Raw genomic sequence first — 18196 nt, 5'->3', positions numbered from 1 at the left:
CACACCTTTAAGCTCCAGGCAGATGGCTGGGAGTTCAAGGCCAGTCTGGTCTACAGAGTGAGATCCAGGACAGGCACCAAAACTACACAGAGAAACCCTGTCTCAAAAACAACAACAACAAAATTAATAATAATAATAATAAAAATAATACATAGATCTTAGTAAATGGTGATGCAGGCTTCTGAATATCATCTTTGGAAAAATGACTAGTATCAACATTCTTTCAAGAAATCAACACTATAAGTATTACAACTCTCTACTGGAGATGACCACTGTGAATATATCTAATAACAACGAAGACTTAGCCAGACAGAAATGCGAGTAAACATGTACATGTCTACTGGTGTAGTGATATTAAGTGGGGAACTTTGTGGCAAACAAATTTTCAATTTCTAAGTAACAGCAAAATCAGTAAGAAGTAACCAGTACGCCCCTTTAAACACCACCACCTCATTAATTTACCTTAAGGTATTTTTGCTTCTGCTTTCATTAAATTATGGTAACTTATACTCATTTTATAGACAATGAAACTTACAAAATACCTTTCCCATAAAAACAGCTATGAACAAGATGTCTCCTGCCTTATTGTAGTATAACTCGTTCTCAAACCTGAAGACAAAAGATTTCTATTCTTATTAATTCCTCCCAGGTTTTAGCTTATTCTAACCTACTCATACCTACCTACCTCATTTTGACTCTATAATCATACCCTTATTTCAATGGTTATAAATAGCATTTGTTTGTTTTATAAGATGAGGTTTCTCTGTGTAGCCCTGGCTGTCCTGGAGCTACTCTATAGACCAGGCTGGCCTAGAGCTGAGAGATCCACTTGACTGCCTCTTAGATGCTGAAATAAAAGGCGAGAATCACCACGCCTACCTCACAAACAGTATTTTAATAACTTATATTAGAACTGTGTTTAGGACTGATGTCAATTTTACTACATTATGGAATCCAGAGGTTAATTCTTTTCTTTCTTTTTTGTTGAGATTCTGTTTATTTTTATTTTATGCATATGAGTGTTTTGCCTGAATGTCAACCTGTGTACTACATGCATACAGTGCCTGGGGAAGCCAGAAGAGGTCATCAGATCTCTGGGGCTGGAGTCCCAGCAGGTTATGCGCTGCTGTATGGGTACTGTGAGTTAAACCAAGGTACTCTGGAAGAGCAGCCAGTGCTCTTAACCACTTTTCCATCTCTCATCCATCAATTCTTTTCTAAATCTTGGCAAATGAAAAATTTTGGCTATTTTCTTTGCAAATATATAATAATAGATGTAATGAATAAATTATATACACATATAATTTACTTATTTTTTGAGACAGAGTCTCACTAGGTAGCCCTGGATGTCCTGGACCTCATTATATAAACCAGGCTGGCTTTTAACTCTGAGATCTTCTTGCCTCTGATTCCTGAGTGCTTGGATTAAAGAGGTAGAGCTGCCTAGTCAATGTGATTTTTTTTAAATAAAAAACTTTAAGTAAATACAAAATGTAGGTACTCATTGCCAACCTCAAATGTTCATTCAAATACTAAAATAAACAAAACATCAGAGGCTGAAGAGGTAGCTCAGCAGTTAAGAGCACTGGCTGCTCTTCCAGAGGACCTTGGTTCAATTCCCAGTACCCATGTGGAGAGTCACAGCTGTCTCTAACTCCAGTCCCCGGGGATCTGATGCCTTCTTCTGGCCTCTGCAGGTACGGTACACATGGGATACACAGACATTACATGTGTACCCAGATACATAATATTTTTTTAAAAATTCAATCGAATGTTACATCATTTTATGCAAATACTTGAACATACATCTCTAACTGGTAAAGACAGTTTTAAAACATCATAATGAAAACCATGCCATATCATCTCACAAAATAACTCCTTCCTATCATGTAACATTCAGTACTTATATTGGATTTGGGTTGTTTCTTTCTTTTAGGTTTCTGTTCATTTGTTTTCCAGTATGAGAGACTAAGCCCAGTGCCTGGCATCTACAAAGCAATTACTTTTCAACTAAGCTCTATTCTTGGCCCTTTTTATTCCTTATCAAATTGTCCAGGCTGAACCCCGAGCAGGCCTGGATTGAAACCCTGGGTCATTCTAATGAAGAGCCAGAAGCACACATCTAAAATATTGGCAAGATTCAGTTTTGAAATCTTTTAAAAAACTTTCTGAACTTGGGTTTGTTCCCCAACAATGGGGGGTGGGGAACCTTTTATGAGAAGGGAAATTCCAATTCCCAAGGAAGCTGCTGCATCTCCTTGTTCTGCTCTCACAGTGAGGTTGTGCTGGATTCAGCCATCTATTCCTGACCCTCAACTACTAAGCTGAAAAGACTAGGCTAGCTCATCTTCTAATACCACCGCTTGTTCTCAACTACAGGGGAATGAAAGCCACACTTGAACATGCTGTTTCCACGATCACTGCTCAAAGTACGGTAAGGGAGAAGTTCTGACATTTAGATTCAAAACAAACACTAAAACACACTATCTAAGGATTCCATCTTCAGGCTAGGTATATAATCCACTTAGACAATCTCGGTACATCCTAAAGCTTGAGAGGCACTAGTCTAAACCACAATTTCTTTCTGATTACAAAATATCCCATTATTCTTTTCTGCATTTACTAACAAATCCTATAAAGAACCTGTATTCATCAACTCTTTGGTTACTATGAAATGTGGAGTTTTTTTAAGCCAAGTGTAGTGGCACATACCTTTAGTCCCAGCACTCAGGAGGCAGTGGCAGGTGGATCTCTGAGTTTGAGGCCAGCATGATCTACAAAGCAAATTCCAGGACAGCCAGGGCTATACAAAGAAACTCTGTGTGTCAGGGGATAGGGGTGGGATTGTACCATGATACATATGGTATGGAGGTGGAGAACTATTTTATTTTTCTGGAGTATTCATGTACTTAATATTTTTATTCTGCAGTATAATCCTTAATGTTCAAATTGTCCCTTCTTAGGCTGGCATTAAACTCTTTCCCGTTGATTCCTACGACCCTTTCATAAGGTCCATCATTCTTTCATCACTGCTTCCTGACTTTAAACTGGACAGAACTAGGACTCAAATGTAGGTCAAAGATGGATGGCCCCGACATTGCAAAGGAACCTTGGGGTGACTGTCCAGGCAGCCAGATATCTCTCATTCCTTATAGTTTTGGAAGTTGTTTGCTCTGCACTTCCTGTTTACTCAGGGTCTTTGATGGAGTTGAATACTAGGTAATTATAGTTGCAGTTTTCCTTAGTTATGATAGAAGGTAAATTAGGTACAGAGCTTTGGACTCATCAAGATAGAATAAATAATGGGGTATTTTCTCCAAATATGCCAATTACATTGTAAATGTAATTCTTACCTGATAAATGTTCTTATGTTTTATCATTTTATTATGTTAGAGTTAAAACTTCTCCTTTTTATTTAGACAAAAGGGCCGGGCGATGGTGGCACAGCCTGTAATCCCAGCACTCGAGAGGCAGAGGCAGGTGGATCTCTGTGAGTTCGAGGCCAGCCTGGGCTACAGAGGTAGTCCAGGACAGACTCCAAAGCTACAGAGAAACCCTCTCGAAAAACCAAAAAAAAAAAAAAAAAAAAAAGGGGGGGGGGATGTTGTGGAATATTCCTTTACACCGTGTGAAGGTGTGTCACTGTGATTGGTTTAATAAAAAGCTAAACAGCCAATGCCTAGGCAGGATTTTGGGGGCAGAGAGAATGCTGGGAAGAAAGAAAGGCAGAGTCGCAAGTGGACACAGAGGTGGTCTTCTTTCTATAGGTCTAGAAAATTCTGTCTACATGAGGGCAGTCATCTAATGAATGCCTTAATCTACTGACAGATTCAAAGTGTGAACAGACTATTGGAAGGTGGTCAGACTGTGAAAGACAGACTCTGGTTGGGCCATAGGCCACTAGTGGGCATATGCCCTGGGGAGGGGGCTACCTCTTGCCCTGGCCTCTTGTACCTCTTGAACAGCCTTCCTGCTGCTGTTCAGTTCTGCTTCCGGGCCTCCATGATGTGAAAAACGTCCTCTGCAACCTGCTACTGTTACATTCTGTCCAGTGCAAGGGACCAGTCACCCACGGCAATCCTAATAAACTCCTTCCTTTGTTTACTCAGCTATGTGGTCACACCAACATCAAAGTAGCAGAATTACTTTATCTTTTCAATAGCCTTAAATAACAATAACAACTTCTAGCTTATAACACTGCTGAATGTATTAAATAATTATGCAGATATTCATAAGATTATACTGCCACCCCAACATGAGTTAAATTCACTTGTTTCATTTAGTCATTCTAATTTTTCTATTCTTATCCATTTTATTATTTAAAAGAATTATATAGACCAATGTCAAAACTATGTGTATAGCAAAGTTCATTCACAGATGTCTCCTGAATCCTATCTTTTGTCACCTATTACAGGTTATCATTTTCATTCAGTTTTGTTTTAACCTTCCATGGTTTCTTTCTGGGAAAAAAATATATCTAGTCAGATATATATTAAGCACATATATTTTACTTTCTTCCTTTTTTATGCCATTTTCATCTCCTGGAAGCATAGTGATTACTAATAGTAACTTAATTATCATATTTGCAAATTTTTCTCATTCTAGAAGATGAAACTTTTCCAAACTAAATGCATGAACTCAATTACAGTAACATTTATACTTCTCCTTGCTAAGCCATTAATTCTTTTTTCTCTTCTCCTTTTTTTAAAAGATTTTTATTGGTGTGTACATGCACATGTAGCATATACCTGTGGAAGCCAGAAGAGGGTGTTTCATCCATTAGACTCAGAATTATAGGTAGTTGTGAACCACCTGATGTAGGTGCTGGGAATCTAACTTGGATCCTCTGCAAGAGCAGTACTTAACTACTGAGCCATCTATCTAGACCCTAAGTCATTAATTTTCAAATCTGAAGATTATTTTTCATGGCAAAGAATAAGTATTCTTTCCATCTTGTTAATAAAACATCCCAAGAAACTAGCTTACCTATTATTTTTCTTTTTGGTCAATGGGCTGAGAGATGGCTCCACAAATAAGAGCATTCATTGCTCCTCCAGAAGACCCAGCTTCAGTTTCCAGCATCCACTTGGCAGCTCACAACTATTTGTAACCCCACCTCCAGGGAATACAACACCCTCATCTGGATTCCATGGGCACCAGCACAGTGTTGCATAGACACATACATAGGGAAAACACCCACCCACATAAAAACTAAAACATTTTACAAAATATCAACAAAAACCTTTTGGAGTGCATTGTATGTTTCTTATATATCATTTGACAGAAGCTATACCTTGGAAGCACTGTGCTTTCTGTAAAGTGTGGTGGTCCATTCACCATGTACAGTCCTTCCGATCCTCGGACTAAAGAAAACAATGGAAAGAAGCTTGTTTACTCTGCTAAGAAATACCCAGTGATATTACTGGATGTTAATGAAAAGCAAAGGGCTTTCAAAATACAGTGAAACCATGAAACATTTCCTTATACTATAGGATGTTAACATTTCAAGTCCCCTTTCTTGCCTTTTCACTTCAAAATCATGTAACTGAATAGAAATAAATATGCAACTTGAAAACTTCAAAACAATGTAACCATCAAAACAAAAGCAACTGGGTCAGCAGAAAGGGCACAAACTTAGCTGGATACAGTTAAACAAAGAGAACAGTAACAAATTTAAACAATCCAAGGGAAAGACAGAAAATGTCAACAAACAGAAAGAAGCTTAAAAAGAAGCTGGAAAGAAGAAAAAAGACTGAAAGAAGCTGGACAAAGAAAACAGGCGACAGACCTAAAAGAAAATGGCTGTTAAGTTAAGCAATGTGTCTTAAGAATAAAACCTCAAGAGTTTCGGACTGATTTCTAAAACCAGATTTACATTTTGAAAAGATCAGTCTGGTACAATGTAGAAAATGAACTGGACTAGAAAGTCTGTAGTAGTTGTCAGAGAAGACTGTGGATATTTGATTCAGAGAGGAGCAATAGGGATGAAAGCAGGAAATAAGGATGTAACATGTAGGAAAATGTAACAGGACTTAGTGATGGGTTGCTACTTCAACAGCACTTCAAGTACCCAAGAGAAGAAAATTGAACTAATGCCCAAGGCTTCCATTACATTTCCATTTCTCCTAGTCAGACTCTTCGACCCTTCTCTTAGTTACTAGGAAAGCAATAAATTAATACATGGGGTGGGGCTTAGTTCCAAATCTAATCCTCTCATTTCTTTCTTTCTCCAAGAACTGTTAAAGAGACAGTTACTAAAATAATACTTAGCCTGACTAAGAATTAACTAGCTCAATTTCACGTATCAGGAAGTCCAAAAGAACAGTCGACAATTTTAGTTAGAATGAAAGTAAAGGAACCATAAATGATATCTACATCTTTATGGAGTAGCCAGTTTAGTAAATAGAAAACATGTAAGTAAACACATAAAGCCTCTTAGACATATGTAAGCAAACAGCTGGATGCCACTTTCTCATATGCAGAATACCAGCTGGACTATTTTGGGAAGACAGCCCCCATCAGTACCCTACAATAAAATGGAGCCTAACAAGCTGCTTTGTCCATTTCAAAACTGAAAGTCTGTACACAATGATTTACAGACTATTTGATGTGCTCCTGTGTGTCTCCACTATGTGCTAAGTATTGGAGATTTGAAAAGACTTTACCATTTTCTTCAGGGTTATTTCTAGCTGGGTGTGGTGGCACGCCTATCATTCCAATACTCAGGTGGCTGAGGCAGGAACACAAAGAGTCTGAGGCCAGTTTGATCCACTGCTATAATTTGAATCAGTGCTGAAGATAATCATTTTAAAAAAACTACAATGAAATTTGTAAAATGTTCTGTGCCAAAATATGTCCTAGACTTTAACACTGTGAAGGTTTGTGAACCATTTTTTTTTTTTTAAATGAGACAAGGCCTCATGATGTATCCCCATCTGGCCTAGCTAGACCTCTCTGTATAAACCAGGTTGGCCTGGAACACAGAGATCAGCCTCCAATGAGGTACCATGCCCAGAGGAAGTAAACACATTATAAACCCATTATTATTATTATTATTATTATTATTATTATTATTATTATTATTTTTACTTTGTGTGTGTGTTAATCAACCTTATATAGATTAAGTATATCTACCATTGAGCTACCTCTATAAGCCCTGAAGTTTTCTTTACAGTATTAAAATTCTGCTACTACACAGGGAAGGCAGCAGCATTTCTCAGCACCAAATCTGCTGCAATGTACATAAGATACATTAGAATTTAGAATAGGCTGTATTTTCTTAATACTATAAGTAATTTTTTTAAGAGTCAATATCTCACTATGTAGCGTTGGCTAGCCTGGAACTTTCTTAAGTAGACCAGACTGGCCTTGAATTCACAGAAATCCAACTATCTCTGCCCCCTAGCACTGGGGTTAAAGGCATGTCCTACCACATCCAGCATAATCCATATGGTAACAAACATTAGAGGGATAAAACAAATAAAATTTGCCGGGCGGTGGTGGCGCACGCCTTTAATCCCAGCACTCGGGAGGCAGAGCCAGGCGGATCTCTGTGAGTTCGAGGCCAGCCTGGACTACCAAGTGAGTCCCAGGAAAGGCGCAAAGCTACACAGAGAAACCCTGTCTCGAAATACCAAAAAAAAAAAAAAAACAAATAAAATTTAAAACTAGGGCATTTATTAAGGCCAGACCTTAGCTGTACATTACGTAGAAATTTAGCCAGTGTAAGGTCACTCTCACAAAGGTGTAATAGAATCTAATACATTACAGAGCTTTTTCAGAATTTATATACAAATCCAGAATAGAATGGCAAGCTGTCAGCACAGTCCTAATAAGGCTGCAATACAACTCTAAAATGCGAACATGATCAAAGTGTTCTGTTACTCTCACTGCTAGCCCAAGCGCATGTGCTTAAACTGATGGACCAAGAACAGGAAGCTTTTCCTCACCTCACCTCAGCTACCTATGTTCTAGAACAGGAAGCTTTCCCTCACCTCACCTCAGCTACCTATGTTCTAGAACAGGAAGCTTTTCCTCATCTCACCTCAGCTACCTATGTTCTAGAACAGGAAGCTTTTCCTCATCTCACCTCAGCTACCTATGTTCTAGAACAGGAAGCTTTTCCTCATCTCACCTCAGCTACCTATGTTCTAGAACAGGAAGCTTTCCCTCATCTCACCTCAGCTACCTATGTTCTAGAACAGGAAGCTTTTCCTCATCTCACCTCAGCTACCTATGTTCTAGAACAGGAAGCTTTTCCTCATCTCACCTCAGCTACCTATGTTCTAGAACAGGAAGCTTTCCCTCATCTCACCTCAGCTACCTATGTTCTAGAACAGGAAGCTTTCTCTCATCTCACCTCAGCTACCTATGTTCTAGAACAGGAAGCTTTTCCCCAGCTCTAGTGACACTTTTCACTGGTAGCACTGATCCTCTACATTGTTCATTTCTAGCAACAGTACGGGATTAGACAACATAAGGGTTTTTCTAAAATTTGTATTGAAGATTTATACTTCATACTGAGGCAGATGGTAAACCCCAAAATAGAGGCAGTAAGAAAAAACAGCAACAAGAAGAAAAACAAAACCCATGTCAACCATACTCTTACACAGAACTGAAGTCTTAGAAAACAACATGTGCCATTTTAAAAGCCAGTGTGAAAACTGCCACACTTTTCTGGCTCAAGTAACATTCAATGTCTCATGTAATCTATTCTTGGTATCTGCCTTTTTTAGGGACAAGCGAAATCTTGAGCCAAATTAATCAACTGCTTTTCCACATGCACATGCTCATGTTCTTATTTATTTGATTTTATTTTTATTTTATTGGCTTATTTACTTTTGAAACAGAGTCTCACATTATACTTTCGGCTGTCCTGGAACTCAGAGTAATTCTCCTGACTAAGTCTCCTGAGTGCTAGGATTATAGGTGTGAGCCCCCACATCTAGCTGTTCACGTTTACGTTCTTAAAATAGGAAACTATGAAAATAAAATACCCAAAGTTACCTTTCGTGAATGTGTATAATGAATGAAAATGAGCACATAACCTCTCCAAGGTACAGTTGAGGAGATTTTATTGTAGGTATGAGGGAGAGAACAGCCAGAGGTATCTGAAGTGTCCAGACTCAACCAGGCCATGAGGAGGGAGAGAGTAAGGGGGAGAGAAAAAGGAAGAGAAGAGAAAGGGAGCCAAGATAACAAAGAAAGATAGCCAAGAGCATGACTGAAATGGCAGACTTTATAGGTCTTGGGAGCTATGGGAAGGGAGGGAAGTAAAGTGGCTGGGTTAGAGAGGTTTAGGGTAAGGGGTATTATGAAAAGAGCTGAGAGGAGACAGGACGCTGCAACAGGTACCTGCAATTGCCGAGAGAGCCTAGAGGCTGGCATGTGCTAACAGGCACCACAGTTAGTCATTTGTCCTGAGTTTCTGTGGAATCTGACATATGTGTAATAAAATCTTCTAGGAACACACACACACATAAACCAAAAGAACCTAAGTAAGGATTGTAGTTTGGTGAACACTACTGTGCCAGTGTCAACTTCCTAGTTTTGATAAAAATTTAATGTTGATGTTATGTTATCATTGGAGAAGGCTAAGTACTTTTCTTTTTTTTAACTGTTCTGCAACTTTCATGAGTCTTAAGTGATATCCAAATAAAAACATTTTTTTAAAAAATTATTTTTAGTAATAATTTGATGACAGGATAGCAGAAATTAAGTAAACAGAAACTTTAAGACTTCAATATTTATCAAAAATCTGTAGACTCAAAGCTTTTAAATAAATGCAACACATTATATATATATATATATCATTCTGATAAGGAATTCGATATATAGTGTTTGAATGTGACAAAGTGAACAAAATGTAAAATTTGCTAAAATAGTGTATTTATACTCAGTATGAATCTGTTTTTGATGATTAGGGAGTTAGTATAATGGGTATCATTTTCACATACCTAACATCAAGTCATTCTTTAGGAAATACTAATTTCCTTTAAGAATATTCAAAGGTAAGAATATAATTTGGCCCTGAACTCCTGATTAATAGTTGCCTGATAGAAGGATAAAGAGTGAAATTAAGGCAAAGACAGCCAGCCTTGAGATTTCTGTTGGGAATGCTGACTGAACAACAAAACACTCTTTCCTTTAGAGTTACTAACTGGTTGACTATCTGCCTGAGGATGAATTTGTCTCCTTTAACGAAAGAAAAGCAAGAACCAGGGAATAAAAAAAACTTTTTATTGACACTAAAAAAAAAAGAAGTGTTTAAAGACTCACTTTTTACATGTTTTGGTCTTTTCTCATTTTTGACTTAGAATCATAACAATAAAATTCATTGTTAAGCTCCAAATTATTCACAGATATAAAAATCCATAAGCATAAGTTAAACAAAATTTGGGAATTTAAAAACTTAAAAATAAGAATGCTTAAAAGATTAAGCAGTGCTTTTTTTTTTTTTTTTTTTGGTTTTTCGAGACAGGGTTTCTCTGTGTAGCTTTGCACCTTTCCTGGGACTCACTTGGTAGTCCAGGCTGGCCTCGAACTCACAGAGATCCGCCTGGCTCTGCCTCCCGAGTGCTGGGATTAAAGGCATGCGCCACCACCACCCGGCAAGCAGTGCATTTTATTGGCAGAATATAGAGTGGAAATATCTGAGTATTATCCTGACCTGCAAATTTGTAGTGTAAATCTGTCCAAGTAATCTTTGAGCATCTAAGAATTATGAGACTATGAGAAAGTGTCAGAACAAAGACTTTAACTTTGAGCATTGTAAGAAAAATTGTCATTCGTTGTTAATTTGATTATACACAAACAATCTATTCTTCATTAACTTATTTTCCTATGTTTACTGTCTATTATTTACTGGGTTTCCAGACTAGGTATTGAAAAGGTGTGGATGAATAAGACTCTATCCCTAATCCCAAGAAGTTTACAGTCTAGCAGGGAAAAAAAATATCTAAACAAAGAATTTCCTTTGTGAAGTGTAAAAAAAAAAAATTTCCCCTAGTATATAGAAGGTATAAAAAAAGCTCAGAAAGTGGCCAGGAAGTATGGGAAATTGCTTGGAAGAAGCTTGCAAAATCAACAGAAAGAACAGGATAATCCCAAAGAATAGTTTAAAGGACTTTATTGAACAACTCAGTACTGATGGAATACAAGATAACATGGGATGGAAAAGCAATAATGTCAAGAGCTATTCCAGGATTACAAGTGATCCATATGATGGGCCAAACAGGATCTACTTTACACTGGCTCAAAAGGGCAGAATATTTAATAGATTTTTAATGTACGAATTTTTAAACAGAATTCAGATACTCATTTAGTATTAAAACCTCTATGTAACAGAGTCATCTCTATGAAGCTAGAGAAACTATTTATTTAATTTCATAATTATCCCATTTAAACAGTCTCAGAGGGCTGGAGAGACGGCTTAACCTTAGGAGTACTTGCTGCTCTTCCCGAAGACCCCAGTTCAGTTCTCAGCACTCCCTTAGGGTGGGGCTTACAACTGTAACTCCAGCTCCAGGGAATCCCACATCCTTTCGGGGCGTCTTAAAGCCTGCACTCCGGTGTACATGCTCACACACAGACACCTAAGTTTTATAATAAATCTAAACAAAACAAAATAATCTCAGTCTGGCATAGTGTTTAGCAGATTATAGCTACCATCTTATAAATATTTGGTTAATAAATTATGGTAGTCTAAATGAATAGGAGTACGCAAGGATCTTAAAACGTATTCCTAGAATGGCAAGAAGTATAAAAGCTTTAACACGCCTCAGAAGGTCATAACTCCCAATTCTCAAAAATATACTTCTTTCCTAATGATCTCGTCCTTCCCCGATGTTGTCGAAGAGGTTATTTTCTTTAAAGCACTACACACTGTGCCAGCTTCAAATTCCCAAAAGTCTTCTAATGTTCTACTTCTTAAAATGCTCACAACTGCTTCAACAGAAAATGTTAGAAAAAACATTACCCTGCTCAATGCTGCCACCCTAAGACACATCTTCATCACGAAATCTAACCTGTACTAGCATTTTCTCGCTCCCTATTCAGTCCTACAAAGCTCATTTAAAAAAAAGAGGAATACATAATTTTTAATTAAGTTCAGATGAATTTGATGTGTGGAGTCGCGTTTCTTCTATCATAGAGGCAGGTGATTTAAGAAAGGTCCAAGCAACGCTAGTACTGCAGACCAGAGGTCACACACCTAACCAGCACTTTCTGTTGTCTGTCTATTCCTGTGAACGATGAAGAATGATGGACGTGGATGGAAGTGGGAGGAGGGAATATTAGAGGCGGAGGCTTCACTTCCCATTGCCATGCTATTATCGAATAAATCAAAAGACACTCTGGTCCTCCCGCTAGCCACGAGAAAAAGCAAGTCGGACTCCAAGGCTTGCCAGGTAATTCTCCAAGCGCAAAGACACAGGAAGAAACCACCCCGAAGAAAGAGTCTCTCGCTCTTTTGGAACTCACCTGTCAACAGCGGTGTGGACGGCGCCATCTTGTCCCGGAAAGAGAAACCCACGCGCTGGGGTGAGAGTTCAATGAAGGCCGAACCCGGCCTCTACACGTCTCCCCAAGCTTAGGGACAGCAAGCTGGTGTTTCCGGCGCCGGCAGCGTCGGGGCCAATTTACTTCCGGTCCCTGCGCGCGCACGCGCAGCTCTGGGTCCTCGCTTTCCGGAGCGTGGAAGGGCCGGGCTGAGGCTGCGGCCGGTCCTCGCCCTCCCTCTCTTGAGCGGGCGGAGCCCGCACTTCCGCGGGGCGGGGTCTGCCCAGTGCTGACGTTGGCAGCCGAACCCGGAGTAGTTCGAGGCTGCCGGCTGCGCTGTCCGGTGGTTGGGCTCCTGCTTCTCGGCCCCGCGGCCCGCTCTCCCCCGGCGCGCCGCCCCTAGGAAGCTCAGACCGCTGTGGTTGGCGGCTGCCGGCCCTCCGGTGCTCCAGCGCTCGGCATCCAGGCCCAGTGGCCGTCGGTAGCGTAGGCACCGCGAGCCGAGCCTCCCGGCGGCCCGGGAGCGGCGAAAGAGCGAGTCCGAGAGGTTCCTGGGGGCAGGAGGCGCCGCGAAGATGGTCGCCAAGCAGAGGATCCGTATGGCCAACGAGAAGCACAGCAAGAACATCACTCAGCGCGGCAACGTCGCCAAGACCTCGGTAAGGAAAAGCGGGCACCCCTCTCCATTCCGACGCCGGGACCGGGGGACCGAGGCCCGCGCCGGGGCCGCGGCGAGTTCTCCCCAGACCCGCCTGACTCTGGACTCCAGCTGCGGTGGAATCTGGGGCGGGAAGAGAGATCTGTGCGATCTGTGAGATGCAGGGTCGGCGACCTGGCCCTGGCTTGCAGGCCGCGGGAACCCGGGATCCAAGTGGTTTCTCTGCATTTGAAACTGGATTTTCCTTTTTGCAGAGAAATGCCCCTGAAGAGAAAGCGTCGGTAGGACCCTGGTTATTGGCCCTCTTCATTTTTGTTGTTTGTGGCTCTGGTAAGTGTTTAGAGGTTCTCTTGGTTTGGAATGACGTGGTGACCATTCAGTGGTGAGTCCTATGCACGCGTTGTTCTCAACCCACCTGCTGAGAGTTTCTCAGAATTGTTTGTGAACCAAGTTACTTGTATCACAGAGGGTGGTGCCCCAGAAATTTCTCCCACCTTGATCTGTGCACATAAAAGATTTTTAAAAAAGAGGGAAAGAGAGATCAGATCTTCCTAATGATCAGTTGGAAGAAATTAAAGACCAAACAACTCTTAGAATAAAAATGATTTGTAACCCCATTATCAATGGTGTTGCAAAAATCTTAAGAACATAGCGAACATCTGGATCCTAGAACTCGATTGAACTGTATCAGCATCTAAGGTCTGTATGTCGAAAACTAAGTATATAAAGTAAGATAGTCCAAAGAATTGATTGTCTGTGGAGGAAACATACTTCTTTGGCAATTTAATGTATGAGACAGATGTTTTCAGGTTAATAAAATTATGTTGAGAAAACTTAGTTACTAAGGCAGGCTACTTTTACGGTGGTAGACCCTTGCCTCTGCAGATGTGTTACAGAATATCCTTCTGCCCCGTGTATTGCTTTAATGTTGAGATAGATGCTTTTGTTTTCCACATTCTACAGTTACTGGGGTTTCCATTTCACATTTTGCTTTGTCTTTCTCCTAAACTTAACAACTGGAAGCTTTCTTGATATATGGCCAAGAGCCAACCAGTTTATATAACCCAAAGATTATTGAATTTCAGCGTTGTGAGAATGAAGAAATATGCAGACACCAGGCCTTTAAGGATTTGTGAGAAATAAATTGAAATAAGTCTGTGGTAGAAAAACTCATTTGTTTTGGTGCTTTTAACTTCTAAAATAATTTCTGTCTGGAAGCTCTCTTGGACACCTTACAGGTAAAATTCAAGGAACCTTTGATTGAAGAAATAATTTGAGTTGGAGATGTAGCTCTGTTGCAGAGGACTTACCTAGCATGCCTGGGGCCCTGGGTACTACCATCCCCAGCACCACAAGATAATAGTAATGTAAAGGCATTAATTATTTAATTATGGTAAACCCGCCTTCGCTTCCTGTTATAATAAAGTTAGATTAGCATTTGTAACAATATTCTGAATTCTGCAGCTACTGTAGTAAATTACTTTTCTGTTGACAGACCTGTTCTAGTCAGCTTATTTTAATATTCTCTCTTTCTCTTTACAGCAATTTTCCAGATTATTCAAAGTATCAGGATGGGCATGTGAAGTGACTGACCTTAAGATGTTTCCATTCTCCTGTGAATTTTAGCTTGAACTCATTCCTGATGTTCGATGCCCTAGTTTAAAACAATTCAGTAAATCATCCTGCCTCAGAATGACGTTTTCATATCATCCTTCATGTGGCATTCCAAGGTTTCCTCAAGAATCATTCCAGGTTTTCTAGTCCATACCACAGTGCCTTGCAAAAGCACCACATGAATAAAGCAATAAAATTTGATTATTAAGTTCCAATAGTAGACTGTACTTATTCAGTACAGAATGGGTTTTATTGTGGTTATTAAAACTTATGGCTAATTAGATTAAATCTGTGTAGACAGGGTATAGATTTTGTTAACCCTAATGTATAAATGCAATTAGCTTAATTTAAATTTTGGAATCTTAAGGTTTTATATAGCTAGGCACTTTATTACTCTCTTGAATTGAAAGCACACTCCATTATAGGGTTATGTGACTATCCTATAATAAGGTGCTTATAAATGGACAACTATTCAGCCTAGTTTACCACAATCATTGTCACCTAAAATTTTTTAAAAGCTTCAAGGGCATAATATAAGTAGAGATGCTTACAGCTGCATCTGTTTTAACGATGTTTCTGTTACACAGCCTTGAATTTTGCATGAATAAGTATAGTCACCTAAGATCCCATTTGAAACTCGGTTGAACATTTTGTAACTTAATCAGTGATTGAAGTTTCACTAAAAGCTACCATGGTGGAATGAAATTAGGGAAGGTTTGCTTATGTTATACTGATTTCACCAGAATTAACTTATCAAGGGTTTTCTGTGCTAGACAAAACTTAAGGGGGAAAGACTATAAGAAATAAATGCCTCATCAAAACATGTTGAGTCCAGTGTGCCATAAGATATCGTAGCATGTTAATTGCACTTTTAATACCCAAAAGGCACATCAACTAAAAAGTTACAATTGAAATGCCCCTAGGGTACTGAGTAGGTCAATCTAAAGTAGCATTCAAAATTAAATGAATTTACTGAGACGGATCAGTCTAGTCTTCCTTTGTATGACTTTGTAGGTTGTGATTGATCAAATTTCTTTTTACTAATAGTAAGAGTGAGAGTGATGAGGCAGGTTTGGGGCTTTCTGGTACTGTCGAAAACTACAAGTCCTGACTATGTATGTACTTAGCCAGAACTTGGTACAGAAGCCGAGCAATGTCTGTGTATGAACTGGAAGAAGCCTGCTTGTGTTTGCTTTGTTAATTGCCTCACTCCTGAGGCGATTTCTTGAAATAACCTGTTTTCAAAGGAACAGAAGGGAATTTGCTACCTTGTTCTGTAAGCAGTGTAAACCTCACAGGGGACTTTGTCTCCCCTCAGATGTGGAGGAGAGCGAAAGAAAGGTGGTTAGGGATGTACAGGAACTTCAGTGTATTGGAACAGGAAAGAAAGTTGGCTGTGGGTCTGCAGGGTCATCACTGATGCTTACCTGCCTGTTCACCCATAAGTGAATCCCTGCACTTGATTCTCCCTCTGAAGCAAGTCTTGGTTAACTAATTCTATTTTATTATAACTTTAAAAGTGAAAGATATTCTCTAAATTTATAGCAGGTGCCTTATTTCCTTTGAATCAAATCATTCCATACCAGAATTTCCCTCGGTTTACTATAGATAATTGGCTTTAAGGTATTTTTGTTTTTAAACATACAATATTTTAATTAATTTGTTAAATTGCTATAGCAATCATTTCACATTTGTAAAATTACATTCCCTTTGTATCTCATGTAATTTACCTATTGAGTGCATTTTATATTCAGGTTGGATTATGCATGTTTGGGTCAATGAAAGCTGTGTCTGTTTGATTTATGGTTTAAAAATAAAGTTCCCTGGATATTTGATGTTTTTGTTGTAAAAGAAAATGATTTTGCAGAATTCTTATTTGAGTACTTTTCATAGTTCATAGAAAATTATTTTAATGAGTGCCTGTATTTAGCCAGGTGATGGTGGCACATCCTTTTAATCCCAGCACTCAGGAGACAGAGACAGGCAATTCTCTGAGCTCTAGGTCAACCTGGTCTACAGAGTGAGTTCTAGGACAGCCAGGGATACACAGAGAAAACCCTGTCTTAAAAAATTTAAGAAGAAAGAAAGGAAGAAATAAAATGCCTGTACTAATTAAGTGTCTTAGTTAGGGTTACTACTATTGCTGTGATGAAACACTGTGACCAAAAAGCAAGTTGAGGAGGAAAGACTTTATTTGGCTTACACTTCCATATTGCTATTCATCATCAAAGGAAGTCAGGACAGGATCCTGGGGGTAGGACCTGATGCAGAGGCCATGGAGGGGTGCTGCTTACCGGCTCGCTCCTCATGTCTTGCTCCTCATGTCTTGCTCAGCTTGCTTTCTTGTGGAACCTAGGACCAGCAGGCCAGTGATGGTATCACCCATAATGGTCTAGGCCCTCCTCCATCAATCACTAATTAAGAAAATGCCTTACAGCTGGATCTTATGGAGGCCTTTTCTCAATTGAGTTTCTCTCCTTTTAAGTAGCTGTAGTTTGTATGTCAAGTTGACATAAGACTAGTAAGCACATTAAATCAAAAGAAATAGTACTGAGACACACACATAAGGTCTGTAATTGAATGTGATAGCAAGGAAAATGTGTAAAAAGCAAGAAACACTTCCTACTTAGCATATAGTTGTTACTACCCAAGGTTGGTTCAAGGAAAAAGCACATTTTTTTGATCCCACTTTTCTACTCAGATTTTACATTATCTTGTAATGTTTAGTACAACGTGGAAATAAATTTACCCAAATACTCATAATGATTTAGCTCTAACAGAACAAGGAGTTACCATTTCATTGTATATGCTAGGTTGTATATAATGTTGCTGGAAATAAGTAGGCTTCTAAAATTACACAAGGTTTTCATTGTAGCAGGATCACATTGTCATTGACTTAGATGTGTATACCTATATATTTCATTGCAAGGTCAACTTAGGTTCTCTGTGAGGCTACTGGTGGTTTTAGGGCACACAGGACTGCCATACAGAACTGTTTTATTTTAGGACTTAGTACTAGGACTATCAATAAAGCCATAATGCTTGACATCTGTAAAACATACATCATGAAATTCTCTGTTTAGAAAGTATACTGAAGTTTGATTTGCTCTCCACCTCCCATGGAGGAGGTAGGAGTTGACTACAGCAGCAACTCTTCATCCGTCTGTGCCTGAGTTTCTTTCAGATTAATGTGATAAAATACTCAGACCAAAGCAATATAGGGGAGGAAGTGCTAGAGAGTTCCTTTTGCCTCCTAGTTCCATGTTGTAGTCCATCATAGGAGGGAAGTCACAGCAGCAGGGACTTGAGGAAGTTGTTCCTATCACATCTGTAATAAGGAACAGAGCAATGAAGACGTATATTGCCAGTATTCAGTTTGCTGCCTCCGCTCCTATAAAGTCCAGGATCTCCTGCCTAGGAAACGGT

At 39.4% G+C, this 18196-nt stretch overlaps 2 protein-coding genes across 4 annotated transcripts in view; one reads left to right on the top strand and one right to left on the bottom strand.

Moving 5' to 3' along the window:
- The window catches only part of Eif2a (eukaryotic translation initiation factor 2A), a 30211-nt gene extending 17513 nt beyond the window's left edge, over positions 1-12698 (bottom strand). For 2 of the 3 annotated variants that reach the window (XM_059265381.1, XM_059265383.1), the window contains exons 1-2: positions 12481-12696; positions 5294-5363 (exon numbers count right to left, since the gene is read on the bottom strand). In XM_059265381.1, the coding sequence (XP_059121364.1) occupies positions 5294-5363; positions 12481-12508 (98 nt within the window). In that variant the 5' untranslated portion in view covers positions 12509-12696. Of the gene's footprint in view, positions 1-5293; positions 5364-12480 lie in introns of all 3 variants that reach the window. The other variant, XM_059265382.1, reaches the window with a different exon arrangement.
- Positions 12699-12731: 33 nt separating this feature from the next.
- Positions 12732-16605, top strand: Serp1 (stress associated endoplasmic reticulum protein 1). The gene is made up of 3 exons (XM_059265384.1): positions 12732-13157; positions 13411-13486; positions 14699-16605. The coding sequence occupies exons 1-3, from the start codon at positions 13074-13076 to the stop codon at positions 14737-14739; spliced, it is 201 nt and encodes a 66-aa protein (XP_059121367.1). The 5' UTR covers positions 12732-13073; the 3' UTR covers positions 14740-16605.
- The last annotated feature ends 1591 nt before the right edge of the window (positions 16606-18196 follow it).

This window comes from Peromyscus eremicus, chromosome 6 (genome assembly GCF_949786415.1).
Source record: "Peromyscus eremicus chromosome 6, PerEre_H2_v1, whole genome shotgun sequence".
Lineage (NCBI taxonomy): Eukaryota > Metazoa > Chordata > Mammalia > Rodentia > Cricetidae > Peromyscus > Peromyscus eremicus.
The sequence above is the reverse complement of the archived record's forward strand: the minus strand, read 5'-3'. Positions and strand labels throughout refer to the sequence as shown.